The sequence below is a fragment of the Haemaphysalis longicornis genome, unplaced genomic scaffold, assembly GCF_048455015.1.
Source record: "Haemaphysalis longicornis isolate Haplotype H1 unplaced genomic scaffold, Haemaphysalis longicornis Haplotype H1 scaffold_10, whole genome shotgun sequence".
Taxonomy (NCBI): Eukaryota; Metazoa; Arthropoda; class Arachnida; order Ixodida; family Ixodidae; genus Haemaphysalis; species Haemaphysalis longicornis.
The window spans coordinates 49,043,482-49,063,830 of record NW_027526204.1 but is presented as its reverse complement, the minus strand read 5'-3'; the positions used below and the strand labels follow the sequence as shown (position 1 = coordinate 49,063,830).

General features: G+C 44.9%; 1 protein-coding gene across 8 annotated transcripts in view; it reads left to right on the top strand.

Moving 5' to 3' along the window:
* LOC144158475 (uncharacterized) overlaps positions 1–20,349 on the top strand; it is a 101,078-nt gene extending 80,729 nt beyond the window's left edge. For 7 of the 8 annotated variants that reach the window (XM_077689362.1, XM_077689366.1, XM_077689361.1 and 4 more), the window contains 3 exons: positions 5,388–5,523; positions 5,894–5,917; positions 15,542–20,349. In XM_077689362.1, coding sequence (XP_077545488.1) covers positions 5,388–5,523; positions 5,894–5,917; positions 15,542–17,039 — 1,658 coding nt within the window. In that variant the 3' untranslated portion in view covers positions 17,040–20,349. The remainder of the gene's footprint in view (positions 1–5,387; positions 5,524–5,893; positions 5,918–15,541) is intronic. The other variant, XM_077689359.1, reaches the window with a different exon arrangement.

Genomic DNA, 20,349 nt, shown 5'->3' with positions numbered 1-20,349 from the left:
ATTTTTTCTTTGCAACTTCAAGTGCACAAAATGTGGCACTTCGAGTTTGTGGTATGCTAAAGGAAGGTGTATCGGTTAACACTTTAGCAGTTTAGTAGCTAGGTTGTGGGCTAATGGTGCGAAGCCTGAATTTATAAGACCTTGTTGCATGTTAGTTTGCTCGTGGTCCTAAAGAAAATTTAGAATAATGAAAAAGCAGAATTGACCGATACTGGAAACAAAATACATGGACATTACCTGTGTCTTTTGTTTGTAGTCTTTTTGATTAGTTAAGTTAAAAATCGACCATGTTTGTTTTAAAGCATGTATCAAAAGAGTTCTGGTATTAGAAATTTTGTCGTGGACGTATGCAATACTGTCTGATAGTGCCTAGTGGTAGCCTTTGTGTGTTTAACCAGAGTTGTACATTTGTTTTCCCTATTTGGAAAAGATAAAATCTTGCTACTGCCAGTGTAGGAATTGTTGGCAGACCATCTGGACCACCATCACCATCGCAGTGACACAGCTGTGCATACTGTGCAGTTTTGATACAGATTCATTTTTCTGCTCCAAGGGCATGAAAATTCCTAAAATTGCACCAAACTGCTCCAATGCAGCCTTAAGCTAGGATTTTTACGCTCACATGAGTTTCTAGGGGAGAAAGTGCCAACTTGACATCATGATTTTCCAAGGAAGGTGACAATGCTTTTACCAGTTTTACTGATTGATCAATCACTAATTGATAGAACACAGGGAACAGATGGCAAAAAATGTCCCAAAGGTCGTTTTTTAGAAAGTCATGTTTTGAGTTTGCACATGTGATATTGTGTGCATTTACAAAGTAACCCCTTCAAAAGCCATTCCAACGGACCATTGGAAAATACTTATAAGAGATGAGAGGACAAATGATTTGCACAAGTTGATGATAAAGCGCAACTTTGGAGCGCTGTAGCTCCAGAACGTCAACAGCAGGCACTGCCATCTTGTTATTGGTATATTGGCTGAGCCCTTGTGTTCCGCTTTGTGGCGCCCTTTTTATCGTATTGTAACATCATACATATGGCAGAAAAAAGCCAGTGGAGCGATGGAAACGATAGCTTGTAAGCGGAAATGGTTCTCTGGCGGTGTTCGCTGCAAGCACCCTCCCGATAGCTGGGCGAAGTGCCAGATAAGTTATTCAGGTGATTTGTGCGCTTCGCCGGTTTTCTTTCAGGTTTAGGTTATCTGGGTAGCTGGGTCATGGTGAGTCATTTTATCTGTTTCTGTACTGAACAGTAACGTTACCGGCACGAGAATGCTTTAGAACGTGCACCACACAATGGAAAGTTGCACGGCTCGGCAGGCGGAGTTTATTGAAAACAACTTGGTGCCCGCTGAGTGTGAAACGCAGTGCATGTGTCTATAATAAAGATTCTTGAAGTGAAATTTGGACTCGTAGTGGCGTTTTGCAACGCTGATTTATTGCTGTTGGACAGCAAGCTTGAATACTGAAGAATGAGACGATCGGACACATCGAAAGTTGCGGCCGTGGCTGCATTGTTGCGATTTGTTCATGCGATGCCCGATAGCGGAACTGATTACTTTTGATTTCCATTCATAATTATACGCCTCGAGCTTTGCGATCGCTGCGCCGCCTGCCGCCGCTTCTTCGCGGCGCTTACGGGAGGTGCGCTGCACAGTTGATAGCGGCTCATGCAATGTTTTGGTTCTCTTTCGCTTTTTTTTGCTATTCTGTGCCCTAAACATCTTGTTATGGTGATGTCTGTAAGCAAATAGTACGTTTAGGGCACTTCAAAAAACAGCTGCGTCCTGATTAGAGTGCCCGAACGCCAACAAGAGCTAGCCGGGGACGCGGTACTGCACGCTTTTTTGTCGCGCTTACGGGCGTCGGCGACAGCAGCGGCATATCACCACTGTCACCTCCGAATATCTCAGGCGCAAGTGAATTCTATTGACGCCTCGTTTATACCTAATATTGGCACTGTGAGAGGTTGGTTTCGTTTTGCAGCTCGGACAACGAATTCGACCTTGTTTTTGATGTATACGTCGTAGAAAAATATCATTCGGGGAGGTGATTACCTAATACCTGACAATGACTTGTGCCTTTTATAGAAATAGGAGCCACGTGAATATGTTAGTATATTCCAAGTCTGTGGGTCGTTAAATATGTGCCCACTCCTGCCTGATAGCATTGACCAAGGAGAGTTAAACCACGGAAAAATAAATGGTCTGGCAAGTCCGGAAGCAATTTAAAGGGACACTGAAGTGATAAGTAAACATTGCGGGATTACTAGCTCAAATTGTAGTCCGGAGTCCCCATGCCATGTTTCGACCACTCTGGGCGCAGTTACGCGATTTTATTTAGCAGAAAAATTCATTCGAAAATGCTGTCCTCCTCTCTTTACGCTCGCCCATTTTCTGTGGCGTTTTCGTATGACGTCGGGAGGAGCCGAGCTCGCAATTGGCTGCGCTACTGCATGGCTCCCGGCCTTCAGACAGAGTCAGTCGGCCCAGCATTTCGTCCGCTGGCCGCCGACGGGTCATCGCAATTCGTTCGCTCAGTTGAAACAAAGCCAGGACACGTTTGTGATTGGAAGAATGTGCCTTTCTTTACTTGGTTAGTTTGTACACTGTATCTAGCTCCAAGTCAATGTCGCTTCACAGAAGCGCTGCACAAGCGCACACGCGACGCTTCGCTGACTGGTACGCCAGTAGGAAAATATAAGGCCTCTTGAAGGCGGGAGAAGAGTCAGCGAAGTCAATATAGGTACTAAGGAAATAAAATCAACTAATATTTTTACCGTACAGCTTAAAACTAGGCTGCGGGAAGCACTTTTTTGCGCTGGGCAAACAAGCACAGTGGTCAGCAGCACGACTACTCATCAGCGAACGCTTTTCCGTCTAAGAAATGCAATTGCTAGACGTGATATATTGTGGAAACTTCGGGGATGCTTACTGCGCGAGCGCCAAACAACAGTCACCGAAGCTGCTTAAAATGCCAAAACCATATAAAAGTGTAAACTGGTTATACAATATATACATAATATTACCAAGATCAGCAAAGCCCCCGCCCCCCCCTTCGTGGCCGAATGGTTAGGGGCTCTAGGTATGCCATCGCAACCGTTTTTGCAGGTCGTAAGTTCAGATTCGCGCGGGTACGTGTTTTTTTTTATAAGTTAACTTTTTCGTTTTCCGCCGATGCTTTCTATACTGGGTTCACCTTTTTTTTGGGCCGCAACGTTCATTGCTCTACGAACTAGTTCACAGAACGCACGCAGGCTGGCACTGGCGCGCTAGCGAGTTCTCGTTGACGTGCTATTGCCATAAGCACCGACTGCTTGCTGGAAGTGGGCACCGGCCAGAATCAACAGACCCTTGGCCTGGTGCGAACACGCTTTTTACGATACAGGCATGAGTGAGGCAAGCTCCGAATATGCGGGAAAAGCGCATGGCATTTGAGCACCTGCGGTGACGCAGAGGGCGTTCATGCACTGTGTAGGCCTCGGCTACTGAATGCTACGATTCCAAGCCGTCCTGGGAGACTTATGTATGTTACAGCCGATAACATGGCAGAAGCGCGGTACGATGATTACTGAGATATTGAGAATGCCCATCCAACAACGCCATTGGTTGTGTTTTACAGAACCGAAACCGAAACTTGTTTGATTGCTAACCTTGGGCATCGTACAATCACGGTGCTCCCTCCTCCCAATGTCACAGCTTTAGTTGGTGTGGCCGCCGCAAACCGCGCATAGTAGTTTTTCTTCTTTCGCGCTGTGTAAAATAATTACCGATTTGTCAACCGAATCAACGATGAAAAGCGTGCTAATTTGAGCCAGTCTACACAGTGCAAGCAAAAACGGGAGCTTGACAAATTCACTTCAGTGTCCCTTTAATAGCTCTTGCGGAAATGAAAAAAACCCAGTGCAGCTTCGGAAATCCTAGAAACGTTCGTCTTACCTTTAGCAAGGTTGAAATCACCAGACCAACTAGATGCAAAATGCACAGATATTTTCCAAGACGGGGAGGAGGAGGAGGGTGGCGCTTAACTATCGTTGTGTACAAATGCGGAGCGAAATCAAGGAATGACCGTTTTAGTAATCACAGTCAAGCATTGCATTCACCTTTATTTTGGTTTTGGACTTTAGCAAACAGCTGATCACTCGGTGGACATGTTTTTTGTAGTATACAGAAGGGAAGTTCACAAGCGATTAAAGCTGTCGTTGAAAAAGTGTGGTATTTGATAAGGCCCTCTGATGTCACTTTTGTGCTAAATTCTGCAGGCTCCCTGTGTCATATGATGATGTTTCAAAGAAGCGCTTAGTCACGGCCTCGAATATAAGCAGAGGATATATGTAATCGATGACTGTTGGGGAAAGCTCACCCAAGACCATCCAGCCGTAAATTATTTGTGCTGACTCCCACTTGTAATTTTGCGTTATCCATTGTACTTATTACGTAGAATGTCACCAGGCACCAGAGACGCAGTGCAGGCCGCTGACCACGCGTAATCCTGCACCATTTGAGCAGCTATTCGCCATGTCGTGCTAGGGGTCGAATCGACGGGGCGCTGCCTTACCTTTGCAAAATGCCTATAGGGTCAAGACCAATCACTCTAGTCGCCGTAGCAGCGACACTGGGTCGCGGATTACTAGAGTGACAGAGGTTGCATTGCTTTTGTCGCCCTAATCACAAGTATGAGTGTATATACAAAGAACGTGTGTTGTACTGCTCACAGGTGAACACTTCATTGAACACCTCACTCCCCTTATCTGTGTTTTATTGGTGGCGCAGATATTTTTCAGCACAGGCCCTAATTTGAAAATGTTGACACAATTTTAAATGTTTTTACGATTTTTTGAAGATATTTTATTTGTTGTGAATTTTACTATGTTATGTTTTCATTTTAAGTAGAAGAAATATATAACTTCCCTATTGAAATCTATGAGGTCGTTTGTTCGATTTTAACATGTTTTTTAGAGAGTAACAGCATCTGATGGCATGGTGCAGCCAATCTTCATTGAAAACAACATTTGTTTCATGTGTGTTCCTTATCAGAAGGACTCTTAGAAAATCTGGGAAACTTCGGGTACTTGAAAATGTGTCAATGCTTGAATGTGGACTAGTTGGCCGGAGCAATGAAACATGCTAAAAACAGCACAGTTAGAGATACAACCCAAAGGAAGAAAGAAGAAAGGCCAGCACTAGTCCTGTGTCGTTCTTTGCATCCTGTCTGTCAGCTGTGCCGTTTTTACCATGTTTCATTGAAAATGTGAACTTGGTAGACACCCTGCAGATCACAAAGTCCCACTTAGATGAAACTGTGCTGTGCATTCGAGTATATAGGCTGTTTGAGGATTTGTATAACACTCGTTGCTTTCAGTTGCTCAAACCTTTTACTTTTGCAGTTCTGGAAGTAAACAACACCCAGGTTGGCGATTCGTATGTATCGGACAACTTCACAACTTCCCAAGATGGTGCAGATATTTCGGCTGAACCCAGTCCTCACACCTCCTCATGCGACCGACACGCTGGCAATGCAGGGTGGGTTGTGGCGCTAGCAAGGCTGTTTGCAGGACATATATAGTGTGGGAAGAGCAAGCTAAAAGCTGTGGTTTATTTTTGTCGGTTTCTTCTGCAGCAAATATAGTCGAGGGTGCACCATGGAGAATAGCAGTGGAAACTGTACCAGTAGCTTACAGAACACCACTGGATATAATGATGAACCCATATGTAGTATGAACAGGATTGTAATCCGGCCTGAGTCTTATAAATGGCAAAATTTGAAAATTTTGTTTCTCTAACAATTCCATTTAATTTGAAATATTTATGAACTCGATGAGGCCATGAGAATTTAACAATTTCAGTGTTTCATTAGTCTTGGTATTTGTTTCATACTTATCATGCAATGCAGTGGAAGCTATGGAAGTTGTCTGCAGTAAGTAATGTACAACTTGTTTTGATCTACTTCACGGTGTGCCCAGTGGTATAAATCTGTTTGCCGGGGAATAGAACACACTCGAAGGTCCCTGTTTCGAGAAACAGCTTTGGGCATCATTGGAAGTAATCTTTATAACAATGATGAGAAAAACAAAATAGACTGTATTTACTCGCGTAATCCTCGCACTTGCGTAATCCTCGCACCCCTAATGTGAGCCACCAAAACTTGGATTTTTTGGTTCCTCGCATAATCCTCGCACCCCCAACTTTTCAGCGGCGAAAGTTGCCTGCTCGCGAAACCCGCATGGTGCAAGCGCTCTCCAACGCGCGCCCTCCCCCGCCGCCTCTCTGTTCGGCGGAGAGAGCTGTGTATCCAAGGCCATCCAGGCGCCCGACCTGCATGGCTACTCCCTAACAGGCGCCCTAACACGCTACTCACACTGTCCTTGAGCCGGTTTCGTGTGCGCGCAACTAGACTACGTTCGCACAGCCCGCAGTCGTGTCGTTGTGTCGCTGTCGTGGTCCTGTCGTTGAGCGGCGTCAGTCAGTGAGTCACTCGCGTGAGTGGTGGATAGCTCGCTGCCCTTTTGAGAGCTTTTTGATCTGTTTGTTTTGTGCTTGGTGCCGCTTCGCCATGGGGAAGAACGCCGGCTACACTGCCACTTTCAGATTGAAAGCGAAAAAGTACGCGATCGAACACGGCAACCGTGCCGCAGGCAGGCACGTGCTTCGGCGTCACCGACTTCAACGTGCGTTACTGGAGTGGGGCTTGCACATACGACGACGAGATAGGGTGCGTGCCAGAAAGCAAAGGCGGCAATTTCATGATCGCTGATCAACGGGAGACTGTTTACATTGTAAATAATAAAATAAAAAGAAATAGCTGCTGTTGGAAACACTGAGCTTACATATACAAAAAACGACCGCTACATTTAGCGGGATTGGCATAAGGCAAATTGGCAACACTGTGCACCGGATTTTTTTTCCCCGCATAATTCTCGCACCCCTCTTTCCATTGACTTTTCCGAAAAAAAAGTGCGAGGATTATGCGAGTAAATACGGTACATACAGACAAATCATTGCTGCCTACATGGCTCAAGAAAAAGGTAAAAGTGGTAAAGGGGCATGCTTTGGCTGCTTAAGGAGCGCCGACGCGGAATTTTTGTGGTACGTTTTTGTCGCTGGTATTGGTATGGAATGGCACATTAGGCAGTTGGACACAGTGTAAATAATTATTTACAGCCTCGTTTAGTTGTGTCGGTTTCGGTTTCGACTAAATGAGCACCGAGGCAGCCGCCAGGACAGGAGAGTGCTCGTGACGTCACCGTTTTTCTCACACCACTGCTTATCTGGACGTGCGCAGTAGCTCGCGGGCATCTTCACCGTCTTATCATGCTTCGGGTAGCATGATGTAAGTCTCAAAACCGTTACGTGATACACAAACCAAAGCAGCGCATGCCAACTGCAGCTAGTGCATTGGCCACATAACCGGGACCCTGACGTCGGCAGTTTGGGATCGGGAGGAGTAGGTGGAGTCATACTGATGCAGATTACAAGAGGGCATTCCGTTTGAGCTTTCTCGTGTGTGCAAAGAATAAAAGGGATTTAAAATATTACAATGAAGGGTTACTGTTAAAACTTGCTGGGAGATATCTCAACTTGCCAAAGAAACCTTTTGCATAGTTATCTCAGGTTTGAAATTTTTGCGTTAGTACTTCTTTAAAGATTTGGTGTGCTTGCCTCTGCACACCATATGGACATACCGTATTTACTCGCGTAATTTGCGCATTTTTTTCGCGAATTTAGGGCCTCAGAAAGGGCGTGCGCAAATTGCGCGGGTATATTGCGAAAAGTCCAAAATAACGTGTAAACGGTCCGAACGCGAACTATACAAATAAGAGAAAATCGGGTATGATAGCAAAAGCGAACGATACTCGTTTATTTAAATGCGTACACAGTCAAAAGTACACAGAAAAGTAGTTGAAATTACAGTCAAAAATACCTACTACACAGTCAAAAGTACCTACAAAAGTCCAGTCTGGTTGTTGTCTAGTCGGAATCGCTCGTCGAGAAATCCGACTCCGAGACATCGTCACGGCCGCCATCACTGCCCTCCCAAAGCGCATCGTCCTCAGTTCCATCGAGTGCATTCGACAGCCCCGTCGTTTTGAAGCTGTGCTCCACGATGCTGGGTGAGACCATGTTCCACGCTGCCAGGATACACTCGCAGGCCGTCTCCAGTGGCGGTCGCTTTATCCTCCCAGTGGGAGTGAGCCCGTGCTCTCTGCTGGCCATCCACTCGACGTACATCTTGCGCACGTAGCCCTTAAAGGGTTTGTTGACCGACACATCCAAGGGCTGCAGGACAGATGTAAGGCCACCCGGAATAACGGCCAGGTGGGTCCGCATGTCGCACAACTTCTCCTTCACACTCTCCACAAGATGCCCTTTGAAGCTGTCGAGCACCAACAGCGATGGCAGTTGCAGCAAAGCCCCCGGTCTCTTGCCCCATACAGTGTTGATCCAGTCCTGCATCAGCTTCTCGTTCATCCACCCTTTTTCTTGAGCACGGATGTGAATGCAGGCCCCCAGCTTCATTTTGGGCACTGTCTTCCTCTTGAAGATGACAAAGGGCGGGAGTTTGCGGCCATCCGCTGTCACGGCAAGCATCACTGTGCAGCGTTGTTTTTCGCAGCCAGTGGTCTTGATGGGCACAGACAAGACGCCTTTCTTGCTCACTGTGGTGTTGGGCGGCATGTCGAACGTCAGTGGCGTTTCGCCAGCGTTCCCAATCTGGGACATGAAGTTCCCTGTTCAGCGTAATCCAACCACGAAGCGGTAAAACAACACAATTTTTTCCTCGTAGTCCTGCGGTAACCGCTGGCAAAGGGTCGTCCTCCGTCTGAGAGACAGTTGGTGGCGTCTCATGAAGCGCGTCACCCAGCCTCTGCTCGCCTTGAATGCCGCAGCAGGGATCCCTTTCTCGTGCGCAAACTTTCTTGCTTCAAACTGTAGCATCTCGCACGACACGGCAAGACAGGACGACCTCATCTGTCGAACATACTTCAACAGCTCTTCTTCCACGGCTGGAAACTTTCCTTGCTTTGGTCCCCGAAACGCTCTCCTTCCACGTTTGGTATTTTGGAGGGAACTCTTCTGCTTCTTCCAATAGCGCACGTGGCTCTCGTTCAGGTTAAAGTGCTTTGCAGCGGCACGGTTCCCTTTTTTTTCAGCAAACTCAATGACAGTGAGTTTGAATTTCGCTGTATAGTTATTGTAGCCCATCTCTACTGTAGCCAAAGGTGACTGACTGACAGCGACGGCAAAACGTGAACACAAAGGGAGGATTCCGTCGCAGCGCGTGTGCAGGAAAGAGGCAGAGGATTCTCTCGCAGCACGAACGCAGGAGAGAAGAGGCGGCAAGGCCACACCGCAGCAGGGCTGATACGCCCTCTCACACCTCCGATGCAGAAATTAGTGCTTCCGACTCCGCGTCTGCCTTTGTGTGTGTTGTGTGCGAGTTCTCACGGTGCAAAAGAAAGGAAAGGAGGAGGAAGGCACACACTTGACGAGTTTCGACTCCCAGCAGAAGGATGAGAGGAAGGGTGTGCATGTGTCGGGAAGGGCAGAGCACGGGAATGTAGCCGGGTAGGGCGCCTGGATGTTCCTCCTCGTCTGCGCTCCGTCACGGAGGGGCGGAGTCGTGGTGCACCCAGACACGGAGAAGGGAAGAAGTGAGAAAAGAATGAAGGGACTATCGGCGTGCAGCATCGCGTATCACTGCTCTCCCATGCGCGATGCCGCCATCCAAAGCGTGCTTGTTTGTGCACACGTGCCAATGGGCGAGACAGGGAGCGCAAAATATGCGAGTAAATTTTTTTTTCTAAACTTGGAAAAAAACTTAAGGGTGCACAAATTATGCGAGGGTGCAAATTATGCGAGTAAATACGGTATAGTGCCATCTCCAGGTTTATCTTGTAACAAATAATGCAAGCGAAGTAATATAGATTATTGGAGCAGTAAGTTTACATAACCTGTTGAGATACACCAATGAAGTAATAGTTATAATAAGTTAATCGTATTCACATTATAATTGCTTTGGGCAGCCTTGCACCGTGCTTTTCTCGTCAAGGAACTGTTCTTTTACCATCTCCAGCATTGGCAGGATGGCATGGTATTTATGCAATGGAGGGTAGTAATAACATTGCACTGAAGGAACACGAGCCCTTTTTGACACATTTTGCAGTGCTTGAGAAAGTCAGTGCATCTTGGCATAAGGAGAACCCAGCAGTGCAGAGGTCACGCAGATGGTCGCTGGAATCCAGCTCGAGTTCGAGTGCCTGACTGCCTTGCGTCCCTGCACTACTTCTTCCTCTGTTCTTCGCCTCTCCTTCTGCAATCTTCATGTGTTTATGATATGTTTATGATTGGACGGTTTGGTTATTGATTTCTGCAGAAGCCCATGTGCTGACAGGAAGTGGAAATTTTGAGTGGGCAACAACTCCAATGTAAACTTATGACAAGCCAATGAAACATGGCTTGCTGATAGAGTCATCTTAGCGACCAATGCCAGTGTGATTTTTTGCATCCTAGAATTAGAAAAAGAGCTGTAGTGGATTTGCAAAAAAGTGGGCTTTGCCGGAAGGTGTACGGTTATTTTTGTAGAATTACACCGGACACGATTCGGGCATTTGGGAGCAGTGGTATAGATCATAGCTGTAAAATGTTGATGGAGTAGTGCGCGGAGATAAATGCAGTGAAGATCGGCTAGGGCCCCACCTAACCGACCGGAATCAGATTTTACTGCGTGTTCAGTCCAAACCCACAATGTCGAAAACTGAGGCCATATAAAGATCATTAAATCTCCAATAATGAATGAAGTGTAACGAGTTTTGTACAGGAGGTACGAATTAGTGTCATTCGAAAGGTGCTTATTTTCGGAAGCCTACCCATATGCTTGGTCCTAATTTTCACGAAGCAAAATTCCTCCATGCACTTCCAAGCTGAGTTATTGCCACAAAACCACTTAGTGTATCCAGCAGTAACTTACTACTGTGTGCAATCTGATGGAAATGCATCAGCGCCTCAAGCTGCGCTCAAAGCACTCTTCATGAGGACACAACAATTTGGAACACCGCGAGCAACTTTATCTCCATCGATACATTTCCAAAATTGTGTCAATATTGTGCTGACACTCACGGATTCAAATCACTCCCATAGGTCAACAGCGACCACATGGCCCTTGTTGATGCCCTTCCTTCACTTGAGCACGTTCTCAGATACCGAATTTGTGAAGCTTCCAAGTGGCAGTTATTATATAGCACACGCAAATAAGGAACTTCCGTACCGTTCAGAGACCATCTCAATGTTTTGTGTGTAGGCACTCAAGATGAGCTTAAAGCTTTGGCTAACAAAACAGAAAAGGAGGAGTCAGAAGCAGCCACTGGTAGCTGCATTAAAAAATGAATGCAGTATGAGCCAGAGCTCTGCATGGCGAGGTCTATGGAAACTTTCCAAGAGGACGCTATGGGAGTGATGTCTACAGCCAGAGTACTGACCCAACTATCCACTTGTGACACACGACGGTGGCCAATTACTTGAAAGCGATTATGTGATATTTATGAATGACCTCAAAAACGTTTTCCCCTGAAAAAAGTGAAAAAACATGATTATCTTACTTCAACGCCCCATTCTTGGTCTCATGAAGAACAATAAAATTCTTCGGAGAAACCCAAGAACAAGTTCGAGAGGCAATGAAAGTCTAGGCTGCCAGTGGCATTCTAGGCACCCAGGAACGAAAATGTGGTCACCCAGTTAGTGAAGTAATGAAGGCATTAATCAGAGCATTAGCATATCAGTTCAAAAGGAGACACTTCAAGGCCTCCAAAAGTGACTGTTGTTGATGAAACAAAAGAGTTGCATAATCAGTGGAAGGGAGTGCTTGATTTAAAGTGTGGCTTCTCAATATTCGCAGCTTCGCGCCCTCGACACTGCTTAGGCAGGTGGAAGTGGTACACACACTATATGTCTGCATGTGTCACCGGTATTTTATATTAATGCTCCACTCTAGTAACCTCAACGAGACAACTGAAGAACTTTTGGCTACATTATACCAACTTGATAATGAAGACTGCATTTTCGGCAATTGCCCAGCCTGCTCAGGTATGGCTTGCACAGAGACACTACCGTAGCAAAGTCTGTCCGACGTCTTCAGGATTAAGGATGACACACATCCACCAATGGATCAGTGGAAAACATTGTAATGCTGAGACCATTCTTTTGATGCCTGAAGAATTTTCGGCAAAGTTCATGGACATGTTGAACCATCTTAATGTCCACCATTCCATCCGTGAGCAGCAAGCCAGCTACTTCCGATACCTTAGAGCCAACTGAAGTCTGCACGAGACCATCTTTGTGATGAAGTATGAAGAATATATAGCTTTATAGTTCAGTACGCGCCACAGTCATACCGCTGTGTCAACTCACAGGTTTTACACCCCGTAGCTACATATTTTGGCAAGCAGGAAACCGCACCTGCAGAGGTTTCTGTACACTCGTGCAGTTATTTCTGACTGTTTGAAGCATGGGACAGTTGCAGTACACACATTTCCGAGCACATTGCTTGCGAAACAAACAACGTCTGCGTCAGCTACAAAATTTAATATTTCTCTGACAGATGAGAACTTCGTGAATCTCTGCTACCACGAAGTGGACTATGAACTGTCACCAGAATGGAATTTCTTTGCCACACCACACGGCAAAAGTGCATGTGATGACATCCGAGGCGCAATCAAAGGTCTTGCACTGAAAGCACGTATCCAGAGATCGAGACCTTTTCAGGATCAGAATAATGCCAAGGACCCGTATGTCGGGGTAAAGACAATGTCAAAAAAAAACTAATTCGGCTCCCATGTTTTAAAACAAGATACAAGAACGCAGCTTGGTTCACGATTAGCCGTGGCAATTCCAGTGAAAGAAACGCAACAGTTACATCACTTCAGACCAGCTTCACGTTCAACACTTCACATTGCCATTAAATCCTACTCAAGCTCCGAAAAAATTCAGGTAAACAACCAAGAATGAACAACTAGGCTGGTTTCTTTGATGCTAACTATTCAACTGGGGAAGAGTTGAACCAGTGTGGATAAAAAAACAGAAGGCAAAAGAGACAAGTGGCTAAAAATTTCATGCTTGCTGTAAGAGGTATCCTATCGTGATGTCTGTGGGCCAGGTTGAGTGTGGTGCAGAGGGAAAAATGTCTCTGTGATTCTTCTCCCTCCACATCAGACAGACAGTCAGACAGTCCACATCAGACTCCTGTAATTGACTGTGCATAGACCCATTAATAAAAAAGTGGCAAACAATGTTCATTTAGCAGAGAGCCATGTGTTCGCGTTCCTGCCACATAAAAGTTCGTAGGCATGTAGGCATTCCGAGCTGGTGACACACTTCAGTAGTGGACAGAACTGTGGCTAATTGCACACTTTAAAAAGCAATTCTTGTTTCCAAGGAAATTTGCTCGACTGCGATTTCCTGAACGAAACGCTAAATGTTGGGTGCGTATAATGAGCTGTCTCAAGTAATTTTACCTGTTACGATTTGGTGCTTCATGTAGGTCTGAAGGTTGGAGAAAACCTCATTTTTTAACATTCTTGTAGTCAACTGGCCTAAAATGTAGTCTGTAATTAACCTTAAATATTTTGACTAGACACTCAAGGAATATGTCGATATCACGGTGAAAATATCAGGGCTAAAGCTTTATGATGCCTTTGCAAAAAATTCTGAAAGCGCACCATTTCTTGCGTTTGTAACAAATACAACACTAAAAATTCTTGCAGTGCGGCATCAAAAAGCAAGGCAAGATGAACGTTCTACAATATTTTTCATTCTACATGGTTTATTGATGTAAATTTATTATGTTCAACCACATTTATCTTGTTTGCAAAAACTTCAAGGAGTGCTCACATGAATGCAAAAATTTTTTGACGAAAATGCTCAGTGTGTGGGCCTCTGATACGTAATTGGCAACTAGCAGAAATTCTTTCGATAAAATTGGCAATGGCTAATTTTGGCGCTGGGATGTTTCGTGTGGAATTACCCTGCTATGTTATCTGTAGAAGTAAGCCACACTGTTTTGGAGGTTTTAATTAACTCTTTCGGGACCGCCGGAAAAATGGATGAAAAAGGGAGGTCTCTGTACAATTTTTTTTTACATAAAGCAAAGGCACCATCCTGCCTTAGCATATACCAAAATGCAGCTAATTATATGTTCTTTTACATAAAATACCAAGTTTTACTTCAACACTGACGATAGAACCATGAAAAAATCCGAAACTAAGAACTTCGTAAAAAAACTACAGAAAAAGATAGAAAAAAGCGTAAATATAAAAATATTAAAAAAGAATAAAATTATTTCAGGATATACAAAATCTAACACAATGCTTTGTTTCTTCATTGAAAAAGTTTGATGCGGCTAGGTGTAACTGGTTTTTTGTTTTGTGTGTGATCTCTTTGGCACTCGGGCCATGGCTACGTCGTCGCCCAGGTACACGCCGGGCTCTTGTCTCGGCGAAAATTTGATCCGTTTCTGCGCTGGTGGCAGGAGATCACCACCATAGGTAGTTAACACCCTAGCGAATAAATATAAACCAGCCAGAGCATAGTTCGAGCGCGCATACCTACTCCAGAGCCAATTGAAACCGAAACCAACACCCACCTTTGAGCGCGATTTGATGTTCCAGGCTGATCGACACCCGAATCCTCACTCGAGCTGAAATCCGATCTCTAAAGCCGTATTTCGACTCTTCACTGCCACTCTCATCGTTAAAATCCACAGTAGAAGGCGAAGATATGCGAGCCGAGACGAGGCGGATTTCTTATCGCGCTCGCACGAGTATGACGCCATGTTTGTTTACATTCGAAACCACTGCCCGTCAGAATAAAATATCTGACGCGTTGCCGCCTGGCGATAAAAAAAGAAACTTCACAAAAGAGAAAACTCCAGTTTTCAAACTATCTCCTAGATGTCGCTAGGTGTTCCATCGAGCGAAAATTTGTATTCTACAGGCTCGCGAAACCATCGATCCTATGTGATCGATGGCCTATGGAGCGGTCCCGAAAGAGTTAACTTTCATATTGCCTCAGAAAATGAACTAATCAAACTTAAAATCACCTATATCAACCTTTATTGTTTATGCATTTGTGTACATAGAATGAGTAAAGTATAAATATTTGTTTAATGACATACAGACTTCCCACTACCGGAGAAGAATTAGTATGGCCTTATTAAAGTTTTCGTTTATGAAGAGGAAATTTGAAACACTGTACTTGCAATGTGATCTGTGGATATATAACCTGCTGCCACATTTTCTGTTAAACAATACTTGAGAGAAGTTGTTCAGAACCCTGAAAAAAAAAATTTGCAGAAACCTTGAATTTACTGTGGTGTGTTCATTGTAAAGAGTTTGTATAAATGCATTTTTTGGGTTGGCACCTTTTGCCGTGGGTCTCAAAGATTGTGTTTGCTTGATGTTGCAATATCTTCATTCCATATTTCATTTTTTGTATCTTATTCTGCAAACTTGGAAGTTTTTTAAGTGACCGTGAAAAAATTTCATTTCAGAGGGAAGCTTCATTCCTGCCAGTCCTGTCAGCAATGCAACCATCCCCGTCGTCAGGTGAAATTGTGCGCCAAAAAAATGTGCGGCACCTACACTGTTTGCAAAAAAAGGTTTCTTCAAAAATTCAACATGGGCAGCCACCAGAGATCGCACTCTGGGGAGAGGCCGTATGAGTGCACCACCTGTCAGAAGAGCTTTACTCAAAGACGCTACCTGGTTGATCATGAGAAATTGCACTCTGGCAAGAGGCCGTATGTGTGCACCACCTGTCAGAAGAGCTTTACTCAAAGACGCCACCTGGTTGATCATGAGAATTTGCACTCTGGTGAGAAGCCGTATGTGTGCACCACCTGTCAGAAGAGCTTTACTCAAAGAAGCCACCTGGTTGATCATGAGAAATTGCACTCTGGTGAGAAGCCGTATGTGTGCACCACCTGTCAGAAGAGCTTTACTGATAGACGCCTACTTGTTTATCATGAGAAATTGCACTCTGGCGAGAGGTCGTATGTGTGCAACACCTGTCAGAAGACCTTTACTCGGAGAAATAGCCTGGTTGTTCATGAAAGATTGCACTCTGGGGAGAAGCCATATGTGTGCAGCACCTGTCACAAAAGCTTTACTCACAAAGCTCGCCTGGTTGTTCATGAGAGATTGCACTCTGGCGAGAAGCCGTATGTGTGCAGCACCTGTCAGAAGAGCTTTACTGAAAGATGTAACATGGTTGTTCATGAAAGATTACACTCTGGCGAGAGGCCTTATGTGTGCACCACCTGCCAGAAGAGCTTTCATAGAAGAGCTAGGCTCGTTGCTCATGAAATATTGCACTCTGGCGTGAGGCCGTATGTGTGCAGCACTTGTCAGAAGAGCTTCACTCAAAAATGCTACCTGGTTGATCATGAGAAATCGCATTCTGTAGAGAAACTGCATGTGTGCAGCACCTGCCAGAAGAGCTTTACTCAAAGAAGCTGCCTGGTTGCTCATGAGAAATTGCACTCTGGCAAGACACATGTGTGCAGCACCTGTCACAAAAGCTTTACGAACAAAGCTCGCCTGGTTGTTCATGAGAGATCGCACTCTGGCGAGAGGCCGTATGTGTGCAGCACCTGTAAGAAGACCTTTACTCGGAGCGATAGCCTGGTTGTTCATGAAAGATTGCACTCTGGCGGGAGGCCGTATATGTGCAGCACCTGTCAGAAGAGCTTTACTAGCAGAAAAACCCTGAGTGGTCATGAGAAATTGCACTCTGGCGAGAGGACGCATGCGTGCAGCACCTGTCAGAAGACCTTTGCTCGGAGAGCTAGCCTGGTTGTTCATGAAAGATTGCACTCTGGCGAGAGGCCGTATGTGTGTAGCACCTGTCAGAAGAGCTTTACTAGCAGAAAAAACCTGGGTGGTCATGAGAAATTGCACTCTGGCAAGACGCATGTGTGCAGCACCTGTTACAAAAGCTTTACTCACAAAGCTCGCCTCCTTGTTCATCAGAGATCGCACTCTCGTTAGAAGGTATGTTGGTAGCACCTGTCAGAAGAGCTGTAGACATAGTTCCAGCTTGGCGGATCATAAAAGATTTCACTCGGGCGAGAAGGCTGTATGTGGTAGCACCTGTCAGAAGTGCTTTGCTCAGAGAACCAACCTGATTAAACATGAAAAATTTCACTCTGTTGGGAGGCCTTTTGTGTGCAGCAGCTGTCAGAAGAGCTTTACTCAAAAAAACCCACCTGGTCACCCATGAAACACTGCATTCTCATCAAGGGCTCTGTGTGTGTCATCTCTCAGAAAAGCTTTACTCACAAAGTTCACCTGGTTTCATGAAAGGCTGCACTGTCTTGAAAACAGTCTGTAGAACCTGTCAAAAGAGCTTTCGTCGTAGTCCAGCTTGGTCACTCATGGAATGCACTCTCAGAAAAAACCATAATTCTACATCTCGTCAGATTTACACATAGAAATGGGAGTTGGTTGCTCATGAAGAATTACACTTCAGGGGGAACTCATACATGTGTATTCATTGAGAGAATCAGCTTACTAAAATACACTTTGTACTGCACTAACGCCAGACATTATGTCTATAGTATCCGTCGGACTAGTTTCGCTCGTGGAAGTCACTTGGGTAATTGCGTTAACGATTTTATCCTTTGCAGGGTTTGTTCACCACATTGGGAGAGCTTTCTCAAAGCTTTTTGTTAGTCTTATATGGTTGCACTTTGGGGACAACTACCATTTGGCAACAACTGTTCTGCTCAAGCACTTTCACTCTCGTGAAAACCTATTTGGTACCTATGTCAAAAAGCATGTTGGACATATTATGCAAGATTCCATCATGGAGAAAAAAAATGTAATGCCTGTACCATTTGTCAAAAACTGATTGTTTTAAATGTATATTTAATGAAGGATGACATATTGTAAACACGCTTGGGTGTCAGAAACGTTTTGCCGAGAAACAGCCAAAAGGGGTTCTGAAACACCAGCCACCAATACATGGATGTAGATATGTTAAATAAAGCAATGTCCTGGTAATCAGCTTCTTCTTTCACTTTGTTGAACTGATTGGATTACTGGTCTTATGGTCAATCAAAACAGCGATTTATTACAGAGGTTTATTTCCTCGGTTCATTTGTCTTCTTCAAAACCTGAATATTCCCCTCGGTATTGCTCCTGATGCTCAGCTGCTCGGTGATCTCTCCCACCAATTTCAGCTATGCTTCACTTATCTGTCCGCTACTGTATTGTATGCATCGCTTTTGGGATGAGTCGTCTGACTTGCAGCATTTTGTACAGCTAAGAGAATCTGCATTTTGCTCACGCCTGGAGAAGAACACAAAAAAGGGGTTGGATTTTGATTCTTCCACAATCCGATGAAAGTTGAGTTAAACGGGACTACCCTCAATCATGAGCCACAGGGCCAAAGTGACGACAAGAATTGGTGCACAGAGCCTCAAATCATCGTCGTAAGCCTGTCTAGACCCACTGCAGTGCCTTCACCTCTCCTATATACCTCCAATTGTCCCCCTCATGTGCTAACTGGGACCAATTTATCCCTGCAAACTTCTTGATCTCATCTGCCCATCTAAATTTCTACCACCCTCTGCCGCGCTTGCCTTCTGTAGGATCCACTGTTACTTTTAATGACCAACGGTGATCTTGCCTCCGCATTACATGCCCTGCCCACGTCCATTTCTTCCTAATTTCTGCTAATATGTCCTTAACACGGGTTTTTTGTCTGACCCACTCCACTCTCTTCTCTTCCAAGTTACACCTATCTTCCGTTCCATTGCTCGCTGAGTCATCCTCAATTAAAGTTGAACTCTTTTTGGTGAGCCTGAAAGTATCTGACCCGCAGCCTCAGATATTTAAACGCAAAACAGGCTGTTCTCAGTCACTAGGCGAAAGTGGCAAGGGCATAAATGAATATGTATAGGAGCTTCAAGCGAGAAAATTGATAAAAATTTGGATCTGAATTTGTCAGAGCGAGCATGTGCATGTGCTCCCGAAGTGGTGTCTGTTTATTGTTTGTTGTGACGCTTGTATGTGCCAATGTCGAGCTTGTTAGTGTTGTGGTCGTAGCTATGCTGTGCACTGGTTTGCACTGTCATTATTCCATTCTGTCTTCCATACATTTCTGGGAAATATATGCGTTTATAACCCCAACAAAAGTGACTGGTTTTGCACTTAACCTAGTCATCACCAGTGAAAGCAGACTATGCGCACATGTAGTGGTTGTGAAAATTTGCTATTACTTGAGAATTGTCCGTCTGCCGTCCGGCTGTATGTACTGACGATTCATCCTTTAAGCAAAGTGGCCTGGAGCTCAATTTCACGATTGAAACAACGAAACAGAATGGCATCTTGTATCTGGATTTGTATCTCTGGTTTGATAAGGAGCATGTCTGCTGGATGTATGCACCACGATCGGTCATGCCTTTGATGAACTACTCATCGGGCTGTTCCAAGCTTGTTAAAAACGCTATTGCCTTGTCATGTTTTCGCTCAGCAGTTTCAAAATTGTGACACTTGATGACAGACAGTTTCAATCAGCAAGTAGAAAAGTTAAGGGAGGCAGGATTTCCACAGGACCTCTTGTCATGGTCATGTGAAAAACTTCTCAAAATCCTAAAAACAAAGTGGTTGCCGGGATTGGCAGAGGACACCCAAAAGCCCAAAGAAGTTGCCATCATGACACACATTCATACAATCACGCACGTCCTAAAAAAAGTGGGCCATCGCTATGGAGTGCTAGTGGCTATCACGACTCGCAACAAGTTGCGTTATGGCAGGCTTGACAGAAAGATAGAGCGGGGAAAGGAAAAGAAAGGGGTCAGTTGTGCTGTTAAACACAAGAATCGGTATGTTGCCTGCGCAAAAGGAGTTGTGTACAGCATTCCTTTACCCTGTGGCCGAACTTATGTTGGACAAACTGGCCGCTGTGTCAACGTGCGTTTGAAAGAACATGAATTGTCATTGAAGGGCCCTCTATCATCTCATCTTTCTTCGCATTGTGCTAAGTGCAGCGTATGCAAACCTAATTTTCCTGCCACTATTATTGTATTTAGGCACCGTGATCAAACAACCCGCAAAATCATGGAGGCATTCCACAGAAGAACGAGGTGATAAGTGTGTGAGCCAAACAAGCGTGTCTCCATCCTAAAGAGATTGCATATCTGCGTGTGCCTTGACAGTAGCATGTGTATATCTAGTGTCATCACTGTGACCTTTGTAAACTTGTCTCGATCATGCCTAGTGTCTTTTTATTACTTTTATTGTGTGTGTTCAGTGTTTATATTCACCCTTCTTGATATTAAAATTTAGTTAGACC